At 44.4% G+C, this 22,096-nt stretch overlaps 1 protein-coding gene across 11 annotated transcripts in view; it reads left to right on the top strand.

Moving 5' to 3' along the window:
• USP54 (ubiquitin specific peptidase 54) overlaps positions 1–22,096 on the top strand; it is a 181,717-nt gene that overhangs the window by 112,077 nt on the left and 47,544 nt on the right. For all 11 annotated transcript variants that reach the window (XM_067537876.1, XM_067537928.1, XM_067537936.1 and 8 more), the window contains 3 exons: positions 10,547–10,693; positions 13,785–13,934; positions 16,585–16,753. In XM_067537876.1, the coding sequence (XP_067393977.1) occupies positions 10,547–10,693; positions 13,785–13,934; positions 16,585–16,753 (466 nt within the window). The remainder of the gene's footprint in view (positions 1–10,546; positions 10,694–13,784; positions 13,935–16,584; positions 16,754–22,096) is intronic.

The raw sequence follows: 22,096 nt of genomic DNA on the forward strand, positions 1-22,096 counted from the left end.
ATGTTGAAAATGCTCCTGATCACAATTCTTTGGAATATGTGCACGTGCATGTACATGCATGAATATTTTTTTTTTTTTTACCTATTTATTTATTTAGGAAGTATTAAGAGGTTTACATATTCTTGCCACTTAAGTATCAGAAACAAAATGGTAATGATTACAATAGTGAGCTTATGTTCAAAGAGAACATTATACAGGAAAATCAAATCTCCCTATTTAACAGGGTGCTACCATACTAAAGAGTGAGCATAATTACAACACCTGTACATGTTATTTCTATTGATTTTTATTAGATTGAGTGAAGTCTCTGATTACACATACTGAACAGACCAGGTGTCTATCAAATGTTAATATTTTTAAAAAATTGGACAGGTGTGCTGGTTTTTCTTTTTGCAGGAGAATGCATTTGTCTGAATGAAAGGTAGTCAGGTATCTCTTTGTTTCTTTTTTGCTCGGTATGTATGTAATTGATTGATTAATTTTTCCATAACAACCTCCCATGTTTTTAAACCATTCCTCTATGGTTGGACTATTTTTTCTTTTTCCAGAGAGAAGCTATCAGTAGCCGAGCAACTACTAGCAGATGAGAGATTAATTCTCTATTTCCTTTTGTATGACCATTGCTGCTAGGAAACTGCAGGAGGATTACCAAAGGGTCATGTGTGATATTTGATTACGGATTGCATCCCAGTACTCCCTAACGACTGGACATGTTCACCATATGTGCATAAAATCTCTTCTTTCACAATTTCTCCAACATTTTATCCCTATTTATTTTCTTGCTCTATTTTTAAAATGCCTAGTGTGAGGAACTATTGAAACAGTATCTCAAATGAATTTTCTCTTCGAGTGACATGTGCATTCTACTGTAGGTGTTTGTGTGCTTGTTTTTACCATTAGCAGTATCCTTTGGGGCTACTTCAGCATGCTTTACTGTCTCACATATATCATGTGGGCATAAGGGGTGAGTCGTCCAGGCCCCACTCAGCTCCTTCCTATCACCTGTGATCATTGTTGGAGCTCCCTATGCTTACTTCTTCAAGTCTTTTTCAAGAACTTTATAAAATACTGTGTATAGTTAGTTTGTAAATATTAAAACGTTTTTGTTTTTGTTGTTTTGGCGGGTCCCGGCACCCCGTTTGGCGACTGGCCACAATACCAGAGGTATGTTGTGCTTTCTGGGTGCAAGTGCTGTCACTCTTGTGGCAAGGCTATGCCAAATAGTGACCCTTACCCTAGCTCTCTAAGTGCTTGGGGGAGGCTCACATGAGTGACAAGTATGGCATTTGTAAAGGCTTTAAGCTCCGTTTTGAAAAAAGACTGGGCAGCCAGATTGAAGTATCTGCTCATGGAATCAGTACTGTGGCCTTCATCTGAGCCCTCTCCATTGATCTGGGTGCTGAGCACTTTCACATTGGTCAGCATATCTCCAGCGCTACTGGTACCAAGAGGCAGATCAGAGTCTCTTGTACCAAAGAAAAGGCATCAGAAATTAGACTCAGTACTGGCAAGGGTCCCCAAACTTTCAGCTGCCAGAACCACATCAGACATTCTTGCTCTTATGGTGGGCCGGAGTGGCTCCTCCTGACCAGGGCACTGGGCCCACATTACAAATGAAAGGGGCGGGGGGAAGCGGTGGGCCCCGAGATGGGAAAGCGGCTGCTGCGCAGTGCTGTTTGGGGCTGAGAGTGGCTCCTCCTAGCCAGGGCGTTGGGTCCACGTCATGTGGGAGAGGGTTGGGGGGGAAGGACCGTGGATGGGAGGGGGGAGTGGTTGCCGCATGGTGCTGCTTGGGGCCAGGAGTGGCTCCTGGCCAAGGCACTGGGTCCATGTCACATGGGAGAGAGGTGGGGCCAGGGGGAAGGGGCGGTGCCAGAAGAGGCAATGAAGACTGGGTACGGCACTTGTGAACAGTTGTCGACCCCTGCATTATGTTATGAAGGGCCACACGTAATTGTAATGCCACTAGACTCAGTGGGCCAGTCAAAATCTGTTGGCGGGCTGGATGCGGCCTGCGGACCATAGTTTGGGGACCCTTGCAGTACCAGTTGTTGAGGGAATTGAAGAGAATGAATTCTGCTAAGGAGTCAGGAGGGCATTTGAAGAGGAAGCGTTCCCTAGAGCAGTGTTTCTTAACCTGGGGTTTTAGAGGGGTCGCAAGTGCAGAGCTGGTATTGGGGGTGGCAAGAAAGGCAATTGCCTGGAGCCACAGGGGCGCCATGAAACTAAGTTACATGCCTCAGCCCCGTGGGGGTGGGACTCAGGCTTCAGGGGTACAGTAGTTTGGAAAGGTTAAGAACCACTGCCCTAGAGCATATCACTAAACAGGAGTTCGTTGACTCCAGAGCTCAGTGCAGGCCTGTAAAGACTGGCTCCCAAAGCACCTTAAATCATAAAATCAGAAGATTAGGGATGGAAGAGACCTCAGAAGGTCATCTAGTCCCAACCTCTGCTCAAAGCCTTCATTGGCGTTTTCTCATGCCTTAGTATCGCATAGTATCTTCATCGTAGTGCCTGCTCCTGAGGCATTTGAGGCTGAGAGAGACCATTGGAAACTCTTGGTGTCGATGTCATCAGTTGTTTGAGTCTTGCCCAGCACCAGTGCTCAGGGAACTGTCTCATGCACCTTCACCTCCTGGATCTTCACCTCTGCACTGAACCAGCTCCACCGGATGTGCCAGTGAGGCCGGTTCTGCTAGGAGAAAGCCACAGATGATATCTCTGACTCCCCTTTCTTCAGAGTTTGAGCTGCTTTCTCTGATACTGACTGCTGTGGCATTGCCTTGCACTCAAGACAAAGCTTTGTTATCATCAAACTCTGAAGTGGCTTCCTATGTGTCCCAGTACAGCCAGTCCCATCAGGAGGGATATGCCACCTACCTGCCCTGGTTTTCGTCCAAGTTCCAGCAGGGAGCTTTCAGGAGGGACCCTTGAGCTAAGTATAGCTGGGGTCCAGGGCCATACTAGTGGCCTTTCTGGAATCCATGGGGTCCCCAGTCAAGAGCATCCCCACAGCCATGTCAGCTGGCTCCATCTTCTGAACGTCAGAACCATCATCACCACAAGTATTGTAGCCTTCGTACAGAGCCCAGCACTGAGCAGAGTCAGGATCCCTCTTGTGAGTAGCTACACCAAGACCAGGAGCTGGATCAGTCCTGATACCATTAGCATCCTCTTCCTCATCTCCTGATGACATAATTGTGTCAGAGCCTATTTCTCCATCTCCGGATAATTTTAAGACCCATCAGGAGCTATTGAGGAGGATGACTATGGCTCTTGATATCTGCCCAGAGGAGATCTAGGAAAAATTCCTCTAGTTGGTGGACATTCTAACATATGAGGCTTCAGCTAGACTAGTGCTGCCAATAAATGAGGTCATCTCAGAGCCTCCAGAGATCCTCAGGCAGACCCCAGCTTCTCTACCTCCAACAGCTAAAAGAGTGGAGAGCAGGTACTAAGTCCCCTTCTGAGACTTCAAGCACCTGTGTGACCATCTTCCTTAGGCTCCCTTCTAGTTGCAGTGGCCAATGAATTATTTGGGAGGAAGATTTATTCCACAGGTAGATTACAGCTTAGCATTGTGAACCAGCAAGTTTTGTTGGGATGCTACGATTTTGCTCTGTGGGGTACAGTTCTGAAATTTAAAGACAGATGAGGCAAAACAAGGGTTTCTCACTTTGATAGAGGAGGGCAAGATGGTCATCAGAACAGCTCTGCAGGCAGGTCTTGCTGCAGCAGATTCTGCACTGTACAGCATGGCCTCTGTCGTCATGATAAGCTGCTCCATTAGGGTGAACTTCTTTGACCTCCCTTCAGACATGCCATAGACCATTCAGGGCTTACCCTTTGAGGGGCCGTTGCTTGTTTCAAAAAAGACAGACAAGTCTCTGCAAGATTCTAGTGCAACCCTGAAATCCCTCGGCATTTACACCCCAGCAATGAAGAGGAAGGCTTTCTTCCCTTATCAGTCTCAGTGTTTATCAAGGATTAACCCCTCAAGCCCAAGACCTACCAAGAAGAACGAGCAGAAATTACAAATGGCAATCTCCACCAACTCCTCCTTTTGTGTCTGCAGCTGCTGGTTCATTGAGGCAGGCAGCATCTTCCAAAAGCTCACTTTGATGAGTAGGTTGAAGCTGATCTACCAGTTTTGAGAGTGCAAACCCTTTTTGTTCCAATTTTTGCAAACCACCTGTCCCTTGGTCATGCTTGGACCTGCATCGCAGTAGACTGGTGAGTTCTAAGCATGATGGAAGTGCGATAACTCACTCCATTTTATTTCCACCCCACCTTCCTGTCCTCTTCAGGGACCCCTATCATGAGAGAGCTCTTCTGCAAGAGATGCAATCACTTCTCTTTGTAGGAGCCATAGAGGGGGCTGCTCCTTTGCTCAGGGGAAAGAGATTTTACTTGCAATACTTCATGATACTGAAGGCCAAACGGGGTCTCAAGCCTGTTTTATATGTAAGGCAGGTAAAGAAGTTCCTATTAAAAAATAATAAAAAAATTGAAATTCTAAATGGTCATTTTGTCTTCTGATATTACTTCCCTGGAGTTGGGGGACTAGTATGCTGCTCTTGATTTAAAGGACGCCTATTTTCACGTGGCAGTTCAGCAGGGTTACAGAAAGTTTCTAAGATTCACTGTTGACAGCTATCATTGTGTTCTCTTGACTGCCCCTTGTGTTTTTATGGTGTATGGCAGTGATTGCAGCTTTCCTCCTGTCAGTAGGAGTCCACGTATTCTGTTCCCTGGATAACTAGCTGATACGAGGTTGATCAAGGTCAGAGGTGGTGTCCAGTTATCCATGTAATCTGGTCTACCTTTGATGCGCTCAGCCTGATAATCAACATAGACAAGTCAGTCGTGTCTCCAGAGCAGAAAACAGAATTTATTGGAGCTGTCCTGGACTTGACAACTGTCTGGGCCGCACTTTCTCAGATAAGATTTCTTGCAATGCAAAGTCTCATTCTAGACTTGAAGGCTTATCTTCTCACCATGTTGAGGAACTGTTTAAGACTGCTTGGGCAAATGGTGGCATGTACCAGCCAGTACAACAGTCTGTGTCTGAGACCCCTTCAGGGCTGGGTGGCAGATGTTTATTCTCCAAGAAGACACCATCTAGATATATTAGTGCACATACCAAGTCACATCTTATCCTCCCTAGACTGGGTGGTTAGACCTGAAAAATGTATGTAGGCAAGTTTTTTTTTGTTTTGCCCCACCTCAACACTCACTTATCTTAGTCACAGATGCTTTAGATCTGGGGTGGGGGACTTACCAGGGACACCTGCAAATATGAGGTCTCCTCAAGATCTCTCTGCACATATACATCAGGGAGCTTCAGGCTATCTGTTTAGCTTGCTTGGCTATCCGTTTAGCTTGCTTCCTCACATCAGGGAAGGGATGTATTGGTGCTGATTGATAATATGACCACTGATTTATGTAAACAAACAGGGAGTATCCTTGTTCTCACTACTCTTTCGGGAAGCACTGCTACTTTGGCACTTCTGCCTCAGCAATTCTGTTTCCTGCGGGTGGACCACCAAAGCAGGTTGTTTTGTCAATCACCACAAGTGGTCCCTTTGCCAAGACATAGCAAGGTGCATTTTCCTGCTCTAGGGAACTTCCCATGTGGATCTGTTTTCAACAAAGAACAACACAAAATGTCACCGGCTTTGCTCCATAGTAGGACACAGCCATGGGTTGCTGACCAATGTTTTTCTTCTGTTGTGGTCAGATGGTCTGCTGTATGCTGCATCTTCTGCCCATCCCTCTTCTGCCCAGAGTTCTGTGCAAGGTCAGACAGGACAAGGCTAGTCTTATAGTGATTGCTCCACCTTGGCCCCATAAATACTGGCTTTCTCAGCTCTTGGACCTATCAGTCAGTGCCCCATTGTTACTCCCGCTTCGCACAGACCTAGTTTTGCAAAATCACAGCTGTCTTCTCCACCCCAACCTCAAGGCTCTCCACCTGTTGGCATGCTCCAGAGAGATGCAGAAAGTATTGCTGAATAATGGAAAACCATCATTGATGTCAACTTATCCGACTAAGTGGAAAAGGTTTTCCATCTGGTTGAAATTGAAAGAGGTCTCCCTTGCTCTTGTGTCTATTCAGCACATGCTGAATAATCTTTTACACCTGAATCATCAAGGGTTAGTGATTAGCACAGTTAAGGTACACCTAGATGCTATATCAGCATTTCATCCCCTGATGGATGACTACTCCGTTTTCCAAATATAAGATTTTAAAAGGCTTGGACAGGATGTTTTCACACGTACAGAGTCAGACTCTACTTTAGAGCCTGAGTTTGGTCTTATCACAGGTCCCCCTTCTGAACATTAAGCATCTTGCTCTCTATTTTACCTTTCAATGAAGTTAGCATTTTTAATATCCATGACATTGGCCAGAAAAATAGGGGAGTTGAGTGTGTTAGTATCACATCCTCCATATAAGGGTGGTTTTTTTTTTTTTTTTTTTGGGCAGATAAGCTATCTTTGTCCCAAACCAAGGTTCCTTATGAAAGTGGCCTCCTCTTTTCATGTCAATTGGGCAATTTACTTACTGGCTTTCTTCCCAAAGCCTCACGTTAACAACGGAGAGGAGTCGCTGCACAGTCTAGATGTAAGAAGAGAGTTAGCATTTTATCTGGAATGGACTAAGCCTTTCAGATTGTTTTCTCAATTGTTTGTTGCATTTGGAGACAGAATGAAGGACTGTCCAGTTTCCACACAGACCTAGTTTTGGCATGGATTGTATTCCATTCTGTTTGTATTCACCTATGTTAACAGTTTGCTAACACAGAGCCATTGGATAGAGTATTGGGTCATTCAGCTAGATCCCAAGGGGCCTCTGTGGTGGTTCTGGCTCATTTACCAATATTAGACATTTACAAAGTTTCAACCTCATTATCTTGTTACATGTTTGCCTCGCACAACACAATCTTGCAACAATCTAGAGAGAGTACTAAATTTGGACAAGTGGTCCTCCGCTCCTTATTCAAATAGACTCCAATCTCACCTCTAAATGGAACTGCTTGTGAGTCACCTATCATGGAATGGAGATGTGCAATCACTTGAAAAAGAAAAAATGGTTACAAACCTTTCTATAGCTATTCTTCTTTGAAATGTGTTGCACATATCCATTCCATGACCCTCCCTCCTTCCCTTCTCTTTTGGAGTTACTCCAGTGGGAAGAAGGTGAGGGGGATCTGGCATGGCATGGCTTTTTATGCCTTTGCAATGTGTGTGAGACAGCAGAGGGCACTCAGGCTGCCCAAATGGGTATTGCTAAGGTTAATTTCTCTCCAACAACTGCACTGTAGCACACAAACACCTACTGTGGAATGGACACGTGCAATACACCTTGAAATGCAAGTTACAGAAAGGTTAGTAATCTTGTGCTATGGGCTGAGGTTGCTGGTCCTCTTTTCCAGATCAAATCCCATTCTTCTGGGGTAGTTTTGTCTATCCAAGTCCTTTTCTTAGCATGTCATTTATTGATATTTTTTGTTAGGAAAGTTATCTGCAAAAATTGATATGAGTTACAATTTCTTTGTTCTGTAATTGCTTCTATTAAAGTTTCTGTATAAAGCAATTTTTCTAGAAAGTTGAGAAACGTAGTGCCTAACTTGAAGGTACTGGTACCATGGGAGTGCCAATTAAAGTTAGTTTTGATTTCTAAATAAGTTGGAAAAATTTCTTTACTGAATAGCTGGCCAACTGTTTGTATTCCATGGCGCTCTCGACCATTAAAGCTGTCTGATTTGTGATTTGGGTTAAGATCTGGGTTATTTGCAATAGGCGTTATTAGCAAAGGAAAATAACTTATCTCTAGTAGCCTTTGCTAAAGGATGTATATACATTTCTGGAAGTAGTGACTCTTTTAAATTGATCCATGGTAACTTAGTGACATTTACATTGCCCCAATTTTCTTACCCATTAAAGACCCAGAGGTACCAGGTTTATGAGGTATCTCACCATTATACACCCTTAGCATGAAAGAGTCTTTTCTATGCTTTCTGTGAATCAGCTTTCTGAAACCAATGCCCTCTGGCAGCATCAGCACTACCTTCCAGGCCTTCACAAACCTCTCTCTCTCTCCTCTCTCTCTCTGTAGGTAGCAACAGACACACACTGAACTCCAAGTCCTTGCAGTATTCTCTGCAGTGTCCAGCCCCTTATTCCTTGCACCTTCACAGAATTAACGAGTCTGCTATTTCCAAAAGAACATTTCACACCAGCTTGTAAGATTCAACTCAGGGCCAGCACTTCGCTTAATGTCAAAGCACTTAAATATATTTATAGTGAAAACAAGAGTAAGTTTATTATCAAGGAGTCAAGATTCAAGTGATAGTGAGTAAGAATATTGGAAACAAATGGTTACATATGTAACAAAATCATAACATGCTTTCTAGAGAATACATTTAGCTAACCCACTAGTCTCCTGTCTAAAGAATTTGATCTCACCCAAAGTCCTCTGCAACATTTTCAATCAAGCCTGGCTGAGACTCCACTTTCATGAATGCATACCTGCTGTCTGTTTGCTTCCTAGGTGCAGGATAGCAGGGTGTTTTATTTGGCTTCTAGAAATACCCCCAAAGTTCATTGCCTTTATTCATAAGCAGGATAACCCTCTCTCCCTGCCTTGCTTTTTTCTGTGCCAATTTCACATCTCTTCATTAACATTTAACTTCATGTGTAAATGGGTATCCATTGTGTTAGCTTACAATGCTTAATATACATCCCAGACAGAGAGATGGACATTTCTTACCTCCTGTCTGAAGGAACTGGTCTGATGTGTCACCTTTGGTGGCTTGCTTTTAATATACATGCTTAAGAATAAAATTTTCTGGTACAAATCTGTAAATTCTTGCACGGTAGAGGTACATACATTTCACAATGATATTGATGTTGAGTGTGTCACTGGCTTTCATTTGAAATCTCATGTGATGTTCTTTGAACCAGAATGTACATACCAGAAGCAGGAGATTTCTGGAGCCCCACTGCACTACCTTATCAATTGGCATTAAGAGGTTCTTGGGTCACACCAGTGTTTGTCTGGGTTAGAGTGCCCCCAATTCACTGCTGTTTTGAGCTGGCTGGCTTGATAGTACCATAGAATATTTGGAACATCTAGTCCATCCAGTTTAATAGGACTGTGCAAAGTATCTGCACTCACACATGGTCTTTTCTTACTCCATGTACCTTTTGTTAATATCCTGTTTTCCTGCTTGGGTTTTATGGATGATCGCAGAAAGATTTTGAAACCAGAAAGATATCCTTAGCAAAATACTAATTTTGACCGTGGCAGTTCTTCCCAACCAAGAAATTGCATATTTCTCTCAGCATTCCAGATCTTTTTTCATACGCTGAAGTGTGGTTTAACATTTAAATTGTAGATCTCTTCTGGGTTGTTTAAAATTGAATTTCCAGGTATCTTATAGAATTTGTTGCCCATTTGTATCCAAATGCCTTCTGGAGGAATGCCTTCAGGGTCTGGCAAATTTGTAGCTTGCGTTTCAGATTTGGCATAATTTACTTGAAATCCAGATATTTTCCCAAGTCATGCATTTCTATAGAAACTAATTTTAGGGAAATACTGTAATTTTGTTAACACAAAAAACTCACATTTGCATATAAAGCTATTTTCTGATGTGTTCCTATACATTTTGTTTCTGTGAGATAGGTTCATTGTTCCTGTATCCTCTATGCAAAAGGTTTTGTGAGATGTGCAAAAAATAAAAACGACAATGGAGATCCCTACCCAGTCCCTCTGTGTAATTCAAACATGGTAAATTTAACCCCATTAACTTGCACAGCTGCTTTTCGGCTCGTGTAAAGAACAATTATTTATTTAAGCAACTGAGGGCCAATATACATATGGGACTGGACTTGAAACAGAAAGCTCCATTCTGTTCTATAAAAAGCTTTCTCTGCATTAAGTGATAGCAAAACAAATGGGTCTCTCTTTCTATGGCAATACGGATGATTCCAAGTACTTGCTGAATATTGTCTGATATTTGTCTAACCTTAATGAATCCAGTTTGATCTGAATTTGTATAAACTGAGAGCATGGAGTGAGTACAGTCAGCTAGCTGGTATTTTTGCTAAAATCTTTGTCATAATTCAACAGTGGAAAAAACGTACTTTCTGACCACAGGTTCAGATGAAAACACAGAAAAAGATACCAACAATTCCCAGTGGAGTCTTGAGCACCCTCCAATTTCACCCATTCTCCCTATTTTATATGCCACCCTTGAAGCGATTTACCTCTTCTAACCATTATCCTTCATCTGAGGAAGAATTGGCTGTATTCACACTAAAGTCTGTGAATACCAGGCAGAATATGCCATCAATCCTCACAGAGAGTTTGCTTTTCTCTCCTTCATCTTCCTATATAGAGCATGTAGAATCTGCTGCACTCCAACCGCCTTCTGTATTGAGGCAAGATGCAAGACCTGCATTGGTAATACAGGAAACTCTGAAGTGCAATATTCAGTTTTTTAGTTTTAAAAAATGTGTGTGGATTTTTGTTTTGTTTCAGAGTAACTGTGGGGAAAAGATCCGTATACGTCGTGTGCTCATGAACTCTCCCCAGATCATCACCATTGGGCTGGTGTGGGATTCAGACCACTCTGACCTAGCTGAAGATGTCATTCACAGCCTGGGCACCTGCCTCAAACTGGGAGATGTGAGTGTACTGCACATTTGACAATCTCTCAAAATCACCTTTTCCCATGACATGTCTGTGCTGTTCACTTGTACACATTCAGATGCAGGTTCACCTCTGATTTTGGGATCATGGGAGCATAAACATGACGTGTGGACATCTTTGCCTCTGATCTTCCCAATCCTGCACTGAGAGGAGCTTGTCTCAACCTAAGGATTGGACCCTCGGTGCATGCTCCACCAAGCCTATGAAAAACTGATGGCACAGGATCAACAATTAGTCTTTCTTTTCCCTGCGCCCATAGTTTAGTTAACTCATCTTTGTCCTATTTTGCTTTTTGAACAAGATCTACTACACAGTACTGAGGGGAGTAGAGAAGAGAAAGGAAATGGCCCCCCGTTTCCTAATTATTTAACTTCCCTTGCACTAGTGAATAGTTGCACCTGTTGGGGACAGATTTGAAAGACCACTGTCAAGTACACTTTAAAAAAAAATTGTAATTGTATATTTAGTTCTTAATCAATTGTATATTTTAAAAAGTAAATTCTAATAATAGTACATACTTAATGCCACCCTAGATACTTGAAAATTGGAATTGGCCCCAAAATGCCAATTTCAGATCTGAATCTAAATTTTTCCCAAGTTCAGGGGGATTTTCTGAGTTGGATTTGGGCCAATCACTTTTGAAAATAGCTGTTTGTTTCCATACCAATATTTGTGGGTTTTTTTTCTATTTGAACAATAGTGATTCCTGTCCATGTTTGTAATGGAGCCAAAATGTTTTGTGTTTTTAAAAAACTTGTTCCTACCTAACCCTCATCCAGGGATTTGATCACAGCTCCGGGGTTGTTTTAGAGATAACACTAGCAGACTGTGGGAGATACTAGCTGGTGTGGTATCTTAAATTTCTCAGTGACTGAATTAAATAGTAATTAGACTCTGATAGTTGGTTCCTCTGAGACTTTAACAATAGCTTCAGTTTCAGGGCTAAACTATTGGTGTGCCACATAATAGGAATTATCACTAGTGATTCACTTAACACTGAGGAACGAATTAAAATATTTGGCATGAATCTGCACTCCAATTACGTGCATGACATCAGTGGACATTGCAGATGCATCTCTTGAGAACAGAAATTGGCCCTTAAAATGTAAAGCGATAATGCACTGAAAAGTGATTCCAAAATAGCATTTTTGTATATCAGTGATTTCTAAATGAAATTTGGTCAATTTTAAGAGTCAGAAGATGATTTTTCAGATTGCCTGGCCTGCAAATCAGCTTGGGATATGAAAGCCAACACCTCCACCACTAATAGATTCTGGAGGCCAACTGCTGCCCTCAGATACACCCCCACAAGGCCACTGACTTAAATTTGTCTTTGCGAGAGCCAGAACAGACTTCATCTCCCTCTTCCATACCAGAATGATGTTGGCTGTGCAATGAAGAAAGAGAGGTAAAGAGTACTTTTTTAAAAATTGCACAGTAAAGCCAGAAGATATAACAGAAAACACACAGGGAGTAAGCTTTTGTTGAGCAAGAAAGTGCCATTTTTATTCATTTATTTTTCAGAGCAGAAATACACTTTAAAGTCTAAAAGGGGATTACATCATTGATATAAATGCCTTCTTTACAGGGCAACTGTGGGCTCAGAGTCAGGACAATCTGTTCCCACCTCTGCCAATGTCTTGCTGTATCACTGTGGGTCAATCATTTAACTGTGACCTGGTCTACACTGGTGGCTTAATTTGAATTAAAGTCTCTTAATTCGAATTAATTACTCCCACGTCTACACTTGCACATTGTTAATTCGAATTAAGGAGCCTTTAAAATCGAATTAATAAAACCACATCTGCAAGTGGATTAGCACCTGAAGCGCATCAGTTAATTTGCATTAGTGTGAGTGTGGACGCAATGGGACTTAATTCGAATTAATTGGCCTCCAGACTGTATCCCTTGATGCCCCATTTCAGTACCCTCCCCCAAAGCAGCCCCGGGAAAATTTAAATCTTCATTTCCTGCAGTGAATGGGTTTAAAATCCAAGCTGCGATCATCCCCCCCCCCCCCCCCCACACACACACAGCAAGCCCTTTGCAGTTTGTCTCTTTAAGGGTTTGAAAGATTTCACCACCCACCCCGCTCCCCGCTTGGTGAATGCGTTTTAAATGCCCAGCAAGCCCTTTGCAGTTTGTCCCTTTAAGATTTGTACCTTTGAAAGTTTAGCCCTTTAAAGTTTGTCCCTTTGAAAGATTTCACCACCCACCCCTTCCCTGCCTGGTGAATGCATTTTAAATGCCAGCTGTGAGAGGAAATTCTTTGCTACATTGTTTCAGTGGCCAGTCATGGAAATTGATACTTTCTTAAGAGTTTATTCACAGTGCTACATGTGGATGCATTATATCATGTTTTCCATCAGTGAAATGGAAACATTTGTATCACTGTATTAATATACTAACTGACTCCATTTATCTTACATTCTACAGACCTGTAGAATCAAAATCAAAGGCAAGCAATATACAGGGGATGGTAGGGGGAGCATAAAAGGCAAACAGCATACAGTTCTAAAGTAATCCAGGATAAGCTGCAATGTATTTGTCATAGTCAAAATGAGAGCATAGTTCAGCTGGCTCCATGTGCCTGCAGCAATGGCGATCGGGGGAGTAAAAAAACAGCATGAAAATCCTTTTCCTGTTTGTTTGGGGGTGGGGGAAGAGGGTGGGGGAAGCAGCACTGCATCCTGGGATGATGACACTCGTCACAACAGCCTTTATGGTTAGTTGCACTGTGGGATAGCTTCCCACATTGCACTGCTTTCTAATTCGAATTAAGGCTGGCCAGTGTGGATGCAAGAAACCAGCACAAACACTGTAGTGTGGACAGTCTGCAGCGCTTTCTATAAATCGCTTTCTGTAATTGGAATTAAGCTAATTCGAATTAGTGCTGCAGTGTGGACATAGCCTGTGTCTTAGTTTTGCCATCTCTAAAATAGGCATAGAACATTTAATGCAGCTCTGAAAAGCATTTTTAGCTCTTCAGATGAAATGAAGTATTTAAATGCACATAATTTTATTGTATAATTTTTATTTTTTTCTTCCTTTTCCACACCCCTTGAAGCTCTTTTTCAGAGTAACTGATGACAGAGCAAAACAGTCAGAGCTGTATTTGGTGGGAATGATCTGTTACTATGGAAAACATTACTCCACCTTCTTCTTCCAAACTAAGATCCGCAAGTGGATGTACTTTGATGATGCCCATGTCAAAGAGGTAAGAAAATTAGGAGATTATTTTTGTAAATCCTGAGAAATGTTTGCATGTTGATGAGAGGGTAGATCCATACTGCTTTCCAAAGATTTCCAGAAATTTTGTGTATGTTCTCACACCTGGTATCCTACTTAACTCCATTCCTTCTAAATGTTTCTCTGAACAAAGTAACAATTTCTGTAAGTCCTATGGAAGAGATGTTTTTTAAAGATCTGATTTTTGCAAAAGAGGATGACCCACTTAAAATGGAAGAACCATAAGGAAATAAAAATAAGGCCTGAGAGAGGGTGAAGAGTCTGAGGGACCTAGAAGGGGAAAGGTAAGAAGAAGAAAATGAAAGTGCTCAGGATACTATTTCTTCTTCATTCAAAGATGCCTTCTGGTTATGTGATGGGAGGGTCCCCTGATCTACATTATTTCTGATCTTCGTGGTGTCACCTCAGACTTTTTTTTTTTTTTTAATTCCCATTGACTTTTCTTTGATTTCTTGGTGCCTGCACTGCTGATGGCAAAAGTTGAAACAGCTGTGGACTTCTGTGCAGCAGAGAGCTGCATGACAACCAGTACCAGGTAAACTGACAACTGTTCAGTGGTACCAGAAGGCCTAGAGGCCCTCTTTGGTTCTGTTTAATCTCCTGCCAGTCTTGCCTTTATGCTGTTGGTTGGAATCCTACAATTCCCCTGTGCCCATGGGTGTGTTTCTCACTTCCCCATCGACAATTGGTATTGCTATTGAGTCCCTGCTCCTCAGCTTCGGAGTTGAAATAGCTGAATGCCATCTTCTTTAGTAGCAGTTTCCTAAGGCGCACTCTTCCCTCTCTTGCTCTAGTGCCTTTTTTTCCCCCTGCACCTAGGATGAAGTGCTTGGCATCAAAAACCATCAGCACTGGGATCTTGGCACACGATTATTACATCGCATTGGTTCGCTGGGCTTCCTTTCATGCCACTCCCCTTTTCACAAAGGCACAAAAAGTAACAAAAGAGAGCTTTCTTCTGTAATCTCATTAAGCACAGTCTCTAAGGGAGAGATATAAACCTTCCAATTATTCTTGGTCACGTTCCTCTGCAGTAAAACCTTGCCAAGGGTAATAGAGTGCTTAACAGAATACCTGGGTAAGTAGGAGACCTGCTGGCGTTGATGATCTGTCCGTCGCAGCAAACCTATACTAAAACACAGGGAAGTGTTTTCAAATGAATAATGGCTACAAGAATTAAAGTCCGGCTCACCAAAATGGAAAATACAGTCATGCTGACCACCTTTCAGAAGAAGAAATGATTGTACAGCAAGATGTTTAACCCCTTTCGTGCTGGATGAGTCCCCACCGAATATTAGCTGTGATCTGAATTAATCTCATTGCTGGAAATCTGTGGTTTGTTTGATTTTTTTTACTTAATGCATCTTGTAAATTACGATAGATTAATTGATAATCATTGGTACCAAAGATATAACATTAAAAATTGTGATAAAAGTCAGGCCAGATGGCTACAAAAGGATACTTGAAGGCAGGTATGTCAGCCCTAGAATGCTAAAGGTCCTTTTTCCTGCAGGCCGGGAGAAGGTCACCTCAGTTAGAGGCACCTGAATCCAATCAATGGCTACTCCAGGTCTATTAAAACCCCGCATCTGCTAGAGAGGAGGGGGGAGAGAGAGAGACAAGCTGCCAGAAGGCTGTGGCAGTAGGAAGAGAGACTTCCCCTGTTCAGGAGATAGGGCTTTTCCCCACAGGGGGACAGCAAAGGGAAAATCCCAGGCACCAGCTTTGGGGGGAAGGGCTGATATTGCCCTTACCCCCAGGTCTGCACTACCTTGACTGCACCAAAGGAGCCAAGGAAAGGCATGCCCCGGGGTCTGGGCGTTATAGATTTACCTGCTCCCCCTCCCCCCGGTGGGTTGGAGGGGCGTTCCACAGGCCCAAACCAAGGCCCACCTCGAACACTCTTAACACAGAGGCGCTGAGGGGGAGAAGCAAAAGACTTATCCAAGGTGGGGCAGATTTATCCCAGGCCCATCACGCCAGAGGAGACTGTCCTTATGTAGCAAGACTGAGGGGGTGCTTTGCGACAAAATATGCCCTGATTTTGGTCAGTGGAGTGTTGGGAAATTTCATGTGATAAAAAGCTTTTCTTAACATGATTAAATTCTGAATGGGAAAGAATATTAGTGTAACCCTATATTCAAACAAATATTAATTTTTTTTAACTATAAACCAGTAAATATCTTGATTACCGAAACAAGACATCAACTGGTTTCAGTCTCTGCTGACACTGGGCTCCAGCTGGTGTCACAAATGATATCCCTTTTCTGCAGCATGGTGTCTGTCAGAAGAAGGCACAGAAATGTCCATTTTAATTAACATCTTTCAGTAACATTTCAGAATTTATGACCAGCATGAAATGCTTCAACATGTGAACATAGAGTGGGGCCCTGGGAAGAATTAGTGCAGCTTTATTGTGATCACTTATGACTTGTTCCTTGTCACCTTGGGCATCAAGAATCTTAGCAGGAGGCAGGTGTGCAGAAAGTGTAACTTGAGTTTACAGTGGAACATATGAAGAGGTTGAGAACTTGTCTGTTGGTTTGCCTGAGATAAATGAGAGAAGTAAAAAGAAAAGCTGAGAAGTGTTCTTGTTTTTGTTGTTCTTTTTAATTTAGATTGGCCCAAAGTGGAAAGATGTTGTGACCAAGTGCATCAAGGGTCATTATCAGCCTTTGCTGCTGCTTTATGCAGATCCAAGAGGAACTCCGGTGTTGATGCAGGACTTGCCCTCTCATGTGGATTTAAAGCAGTATAGCAGAACGTGCTATGATAGCGAGGACTCAGGTAAACTATCCAAACTGTACACTTTATCTCCATCTCCACTTCAGCCTTTTTGTATGACAAGGTTTGCTTCATTTTCGGTGCTGTTTTGCTAGCAGGGTCTCTATCACTGATCAAAGCTGAACTATGGTCCTGAGAAGGATCCTTAGTATTTTAATTCTTAAACCTTCCTCTTCTAAACTACGGCTCCATAAATTGTACAAGTGTAAAATTACAAGTGAAGTGCATCCTCTTACCTGAAGGACTTGCTTTCAGGACTTCTCTTTAAGACCAAATGTCAGCTGGGAAAGGTTTCTGTTAAGTAATGCAATGTTCCATCCTCTTTCACTCCATCCAGGACTTCAGTGTCTTTGGAGCATTCTCAGATTGTGATAGCCAGATTTACAAGAGACAAAATACTATTGCTAAGACAAAGGATAAGCCTATAATTTTTACTTTTTAAATCTATAAAAACCATCTTCTGTCCAAATGATTTCAAAAAACCTACCTCATCATAAAACATACAAGGGCTCTACCATTTTAAACATGTCTGGAAATTTGTCTTTTCCAAGTCTAGAAGAAAATACTGACACAAAAATATGGAAGGATGTTTGTGGAGTAAGAGTAGAGGGGAATAATACCAGATTTATCTAATGATTAAATTAATAAAATTATCCTCAGTTTTTAACAGGACAGAAACCAGAGCAGAGATGCACAGAAAAAAAAAAAGAGAGAGAGAGAAGGTGTAGAATTAAACTCCAGAAGGGAATTAGTGAAAGATTATTTTAAAAAACTTAATGAATATGATTCCTGTCATGAGGGTTTTTGAAGGGATTGATTCAAAAGAGAAGAACCATTAGTGTTCCAGTTTTAAAAACTGAACAGAAAGGTAACCGTTCCTGACCTGTTAGCCTGACTTCTACCCAGGTGAAATAATAATGGAAAGACTAAGGGAATGTCTACACTGCAAAGTGAAGTCTATTTAATTTGAGTCAACATCCAGCTGCCGAACTAACGAAGTCAGCCGGGAGTGATCACACCATGCTCATTGTGTCGGGGGAGTGTATTCCCACTAGCTGTGCTTGTATCGGAGCCCGCTCAGCTCTGCACTATTGTTGTGAGAATCACAAACACAGCGCGACTTATCCTGCAGTATTTCCAAGGCCGAGAGAGGAGCCACAGCGTGGACAACTGCAATGTTACTCAAGCTGCCCTGCTACAAGCCATGGAACGAAACAATTCCCAGTTGCTGCTGGCTCTCGCGCAGCAACTGAACTCGGTGGAGCACCGTTTCTGGTTCTTGGAAACAAGCACTAACTGATGGGATCGCAGACTGCAGACTAAACAAGCCTATTTCCCTCAGCCTCTCCTTATCAGTCATGCTCCAGCCCCCTAATAATTTTTGTTGCCCTCCGCGGGACTCTCTCCAATTTGTCCACATCCTTTCTTTAGTGAGGGTCTCAAAACTGGACACAGTTCTCCAAATGTGACCTCACCAATGCTAAATAGAAGGGAATAATTGGTCAGCCAAGATGCTGTGCAGAATCAGGCTGGGCTGTGTGGGGGTTAAAAACAGCTCCTGGCTGTTGGGGAGAATGGATACCCCACTTGCCTGCACTCCATTCTCCTCCTCCTCCCTCATCCATAGTCTCATCACCACTGGCCCAGGACTCAAGATTCCCCCCAAGATATCAGCGCTGCATCTGGGGTCAGTGGTGGGGTTGCCGCTGAGAATCGCATGCAGATCATTGTGGAAGTGACATGACTTTGGTGACAAATCAGAACAACTGTTCGCCTCCCTTGTCTTTTGATATGTCTGCCTGAGTTCTTTGATTTTAACACGGCACTGCTGCATGTCTGTTATGCCCCTTCTCCAACATGCCCCGCAATATGTTTTTCTAGATATCGACGTTTCTTCCATTTGATTGGAGCTTTCCCTGAATAGACACTTCTTCCCACAGACCAATGTGATCCAACATCTCAGGTCTACTCCAGGCTGGAGCGTGTTGGGGCATTCAGTCGCCATGGTCAGCTGTGCTGGCAATCTCTCCACACTGACCAAACAGGAAATGGAAATTCAAAATTTCCCAGGGCTTGACCAGGGGAGGGGATTTTTTCTGTGTACATTGCTGTGGTGCAGCAGAGTTAAAAACAATGTCCAGAGTGGCCACTGCAGAGCATTGTGGGACACCTCCTGGAGGCCATTGTTCTCTCTTCGAGTGATTGCTCATATCCATTCCATTATAGGTGTGTGCGCGCCCCGTGCACAGATTCCTGGAACTTTTTTCCTCTTAGCGAGCCCAGTAGGGTCGGCTCAGGTGCCCCCTGGAGTACCGCACTCATGCCATGGTAGATAGGGCACCGCCGACCCTGCAGGCCCTCAGTTCCTTCTTTCCGCCTGTGACGGTTGCTGGAACGTTTGCCTCTTGCTGTGGCAAGTAGCACCCCTTTAGCATTTAGCAGTTTATTGTTCGAGTTAAGTAGTATGTTAGTGATAGTAATTAGATAGTTGCCCTTAGGGGCTTGCGGTTGAGCCATGCCCGGCTCCACTGGCTTCAAAGCCTGCACGTCATGCACTAAGGCTTTCCCCGTGAGTGACCCTCACGATTGCTGCCTCTGATGCCTCGGAGAGCAGCATAGAAAGGACAAATATAAAATCTGTAAGGCCTTCAAGCCCCGGACCCAGAAAGAACGGGACTCCCAGCTGAAGGCAATACTGATGGAGTCCGCGCTCCGCCCGGACTCCGAACCATCCCGATCTCCGGCGGCACCGAGCAGGAGCGCTCCGCCGGCACCGAAGTCCTCGGTGCCGAAGAAGAAGAAGCGGCCCATGGCCGCCCACATGGACTCCCCCCTGCGACCAGTACAGCAGGGGGTCACCCAGGAGATGCCCCAACCACGTGCTGTGGAGAGTACTCCGGCACCGGCATCTCCTCGCAGAGAGCCTCCCCCGACTCCTGGGGATGGGGGAGCGCCTCTGCAAGGGCTGTCGACACCGGAGGCGTTCGCAGCACCACGCGCCCTCATGGGCATGCCCACGCCTCCGTCCCCCCCTCGGCTGAGGGTGCAAGGGCAGGTGTCTTGGGGTAAACCCGCTCTGGGTGCCCCTGGTGGGTGGAGGAGACAGGAGTCGAGGTCTCCCCCCAGACGGTCAAGGAGGGTCGAGAGCGCGGGCTCCCCTCCTAGCTCCGACTCCCAGTCGTCGAGCTCCTCGACACCGCGGCACCGAGGGCAGTCGAGAGGTACACGCACGGGGCGACGCCGCTCCAGTTCCGTCTCGCATAGAGGTCGCAGCTCTAGCTCTCGTACCCCGGTACAGAGCCGGACCCGTCACCGATCTCCAACCCCGGTGCGCTGTCTGACGTGGGGACGGCACCGGGTGAGGTCCTCTGCAGGCAGTCCATGCCGCCTTCAGGTACCGATCGCCTCGGCATCGACCGCTGCCCCGATCGCCTCAGCATCGACCGCTGCCCCGACCGCCTCGGCACCGTGGCAACATCGACAGCACCGCTCCCTGTCCCGAGGAGGGAAGTGTCACCACAAGAGCTCAAAGAGGAGGAGACGAGCGTCATCCAGCTGCTCCAGCAGCTCGTCCCCCAGACGGCACCGCAGACGTCAGCACCGATGGTCGCCCTCGTCTTCATCATCGCGGGGCCGGTCACCACTCGAGCCGCAAACGAAGATCCAGCGGCTCTGGGTCCTGGGGCCACCACCCAGCAGACGTCCATGGCAGCCATGGTTACCATCTGTGACTCTCTGGACCTTGTGCTTTTTGACTGGTGAGGATGTAGAGAGCATCTGGGGCCTCTACTAACAGATTGTCATTACATCATATAATGAGGGCAATCCACCACCCACCCTAATGAGCAACATTCCAATCAATACTAATGAAACTGTCACTCAACAAGAGACCTTGTACACAACCACTTAGAGTCTTATCTCCAATTTCTAAGCAAGGTAATTGAGAACCTTGCAAAAAAGAATCTCCAATGCCACCTGTTAGGTGCTCATTTCTCTGGCAAATTTCAGGCCAGGACATGCTACAAAAACTGTTCCTGTAGTTCTGAAGGTTAACCTCCAAGGGAAGTACATCCATATTCATTCTGTTGGATCTCTCTTCAGAATCTGACACTATTGTATCCTGACCTGCTTCCAGGAAGCTTCAGAGCTGAACAAAAACATCCTAAAATGGTTCAGATGTTTGCTTTCAAACTAAATGCACACGGTCATTACAAGCAACCTCTTCTTCCATCTTCAAAATCCTCACTTGCTAAGTTCCACAAGGCTTGGTCCTCTCCCTCACATTATTCAACATCATATGAAGCTGTTGAGAGGGCTGGTGAGACAATACCGACTGAAGTGCCAACAGAATGCAGAGGACATCTAGCTCAGCAACTCCTTTATGTCAAACATAAACAGTACATCTCCCAGCTTTGTCAGTGCCTAAATGAAATCAGCACCTGGATGAAGAGCAGCTGGCTAAAACATCCCAGACAAGCTGATATGATGCTAGTAGAAGTAGAGAAATGCTTCAAAGAACACCTCCCCTTCCCCCCCCAAATCAGTTAAAAATGGAGGTTTCTGATTAAAACCATCTGCCCTGTTACTGGCCATAAGATTGCACTCTGTCCTATGAGCAGATCTTCGGGCTCATCATTGTATCTCATTATATCTAGGGCTGAAACCACACTCTTTGGAGAAAGCTTCAGCTTGTACAAAATGTTGGAGTTTACTGTGCATAGCCATAAAGCTCACTGTGAATCCCTCCTGCTGATGGTTGTCTTTCTGTTGAATACAGAGTCCATTTCAAACTCTGTGCCCCAACACTCAAAGCATTCTGTGGGATTGGTCTCTAAGTATCTAAATCATCTTTTCTTTCATGATCATGATTTCCCACACATTGCACAGGAGCAATGAAACTTTGAACCAGTAGAGGGAGGCTTGTGAGTCCAGAAGACAACTTTCACAGAAGTGGGGCTGTGGTGGGGGGTGCCTGCCCTGCAGTGGCTAGGAAAGGGTTGAGGGCCCTTGGAGAGGCTGTGCGAAAGAGAGCCAATAGAAAGGGGTTTCGTGGCAGCCAATCACAGCCCAGGAGGCCAGTATAAAAGGGAACTGCAGAGCAGAGTAAAGGGAGTGACTCCCAGGAGCTCTAAGAGGGAGGGCTGTTAGCACCTTGGCCAGAGTAGTGGCTGTCTGCTGGGGCTCAGCAAAGCCGAATGCCCTGAAGCAAGGGTGGCGAATGTACTGGGGCTGTGGGGAAGTGGCCCAGAGAAATCCACTGAGGAGTTGGGGAAGAAGCAGAAGGACCCTGGGCTGGGACCCGGACTAGTGGGCAGGCCTGTGTCCCTCTCCCACCCCCAGATTGCC

The sequence above is a fragment of the Emydura macquarii genome, unplaced genomic scaffold (assembly GCF_026122565.2).
Source record: "Emydura macquarii macquarii isolate MOO-44397 ecotype Brisbane River unplaced genomic scaffold, CSIRO-AGI_Emac_v2 contig_67, whole genome shotgun sequence".
Classification (NCBI taxonomy): Eukaryota; Metazoa; Chordata; order Testudines; family Chelidae; genus Emydura; species Emydura macquarii.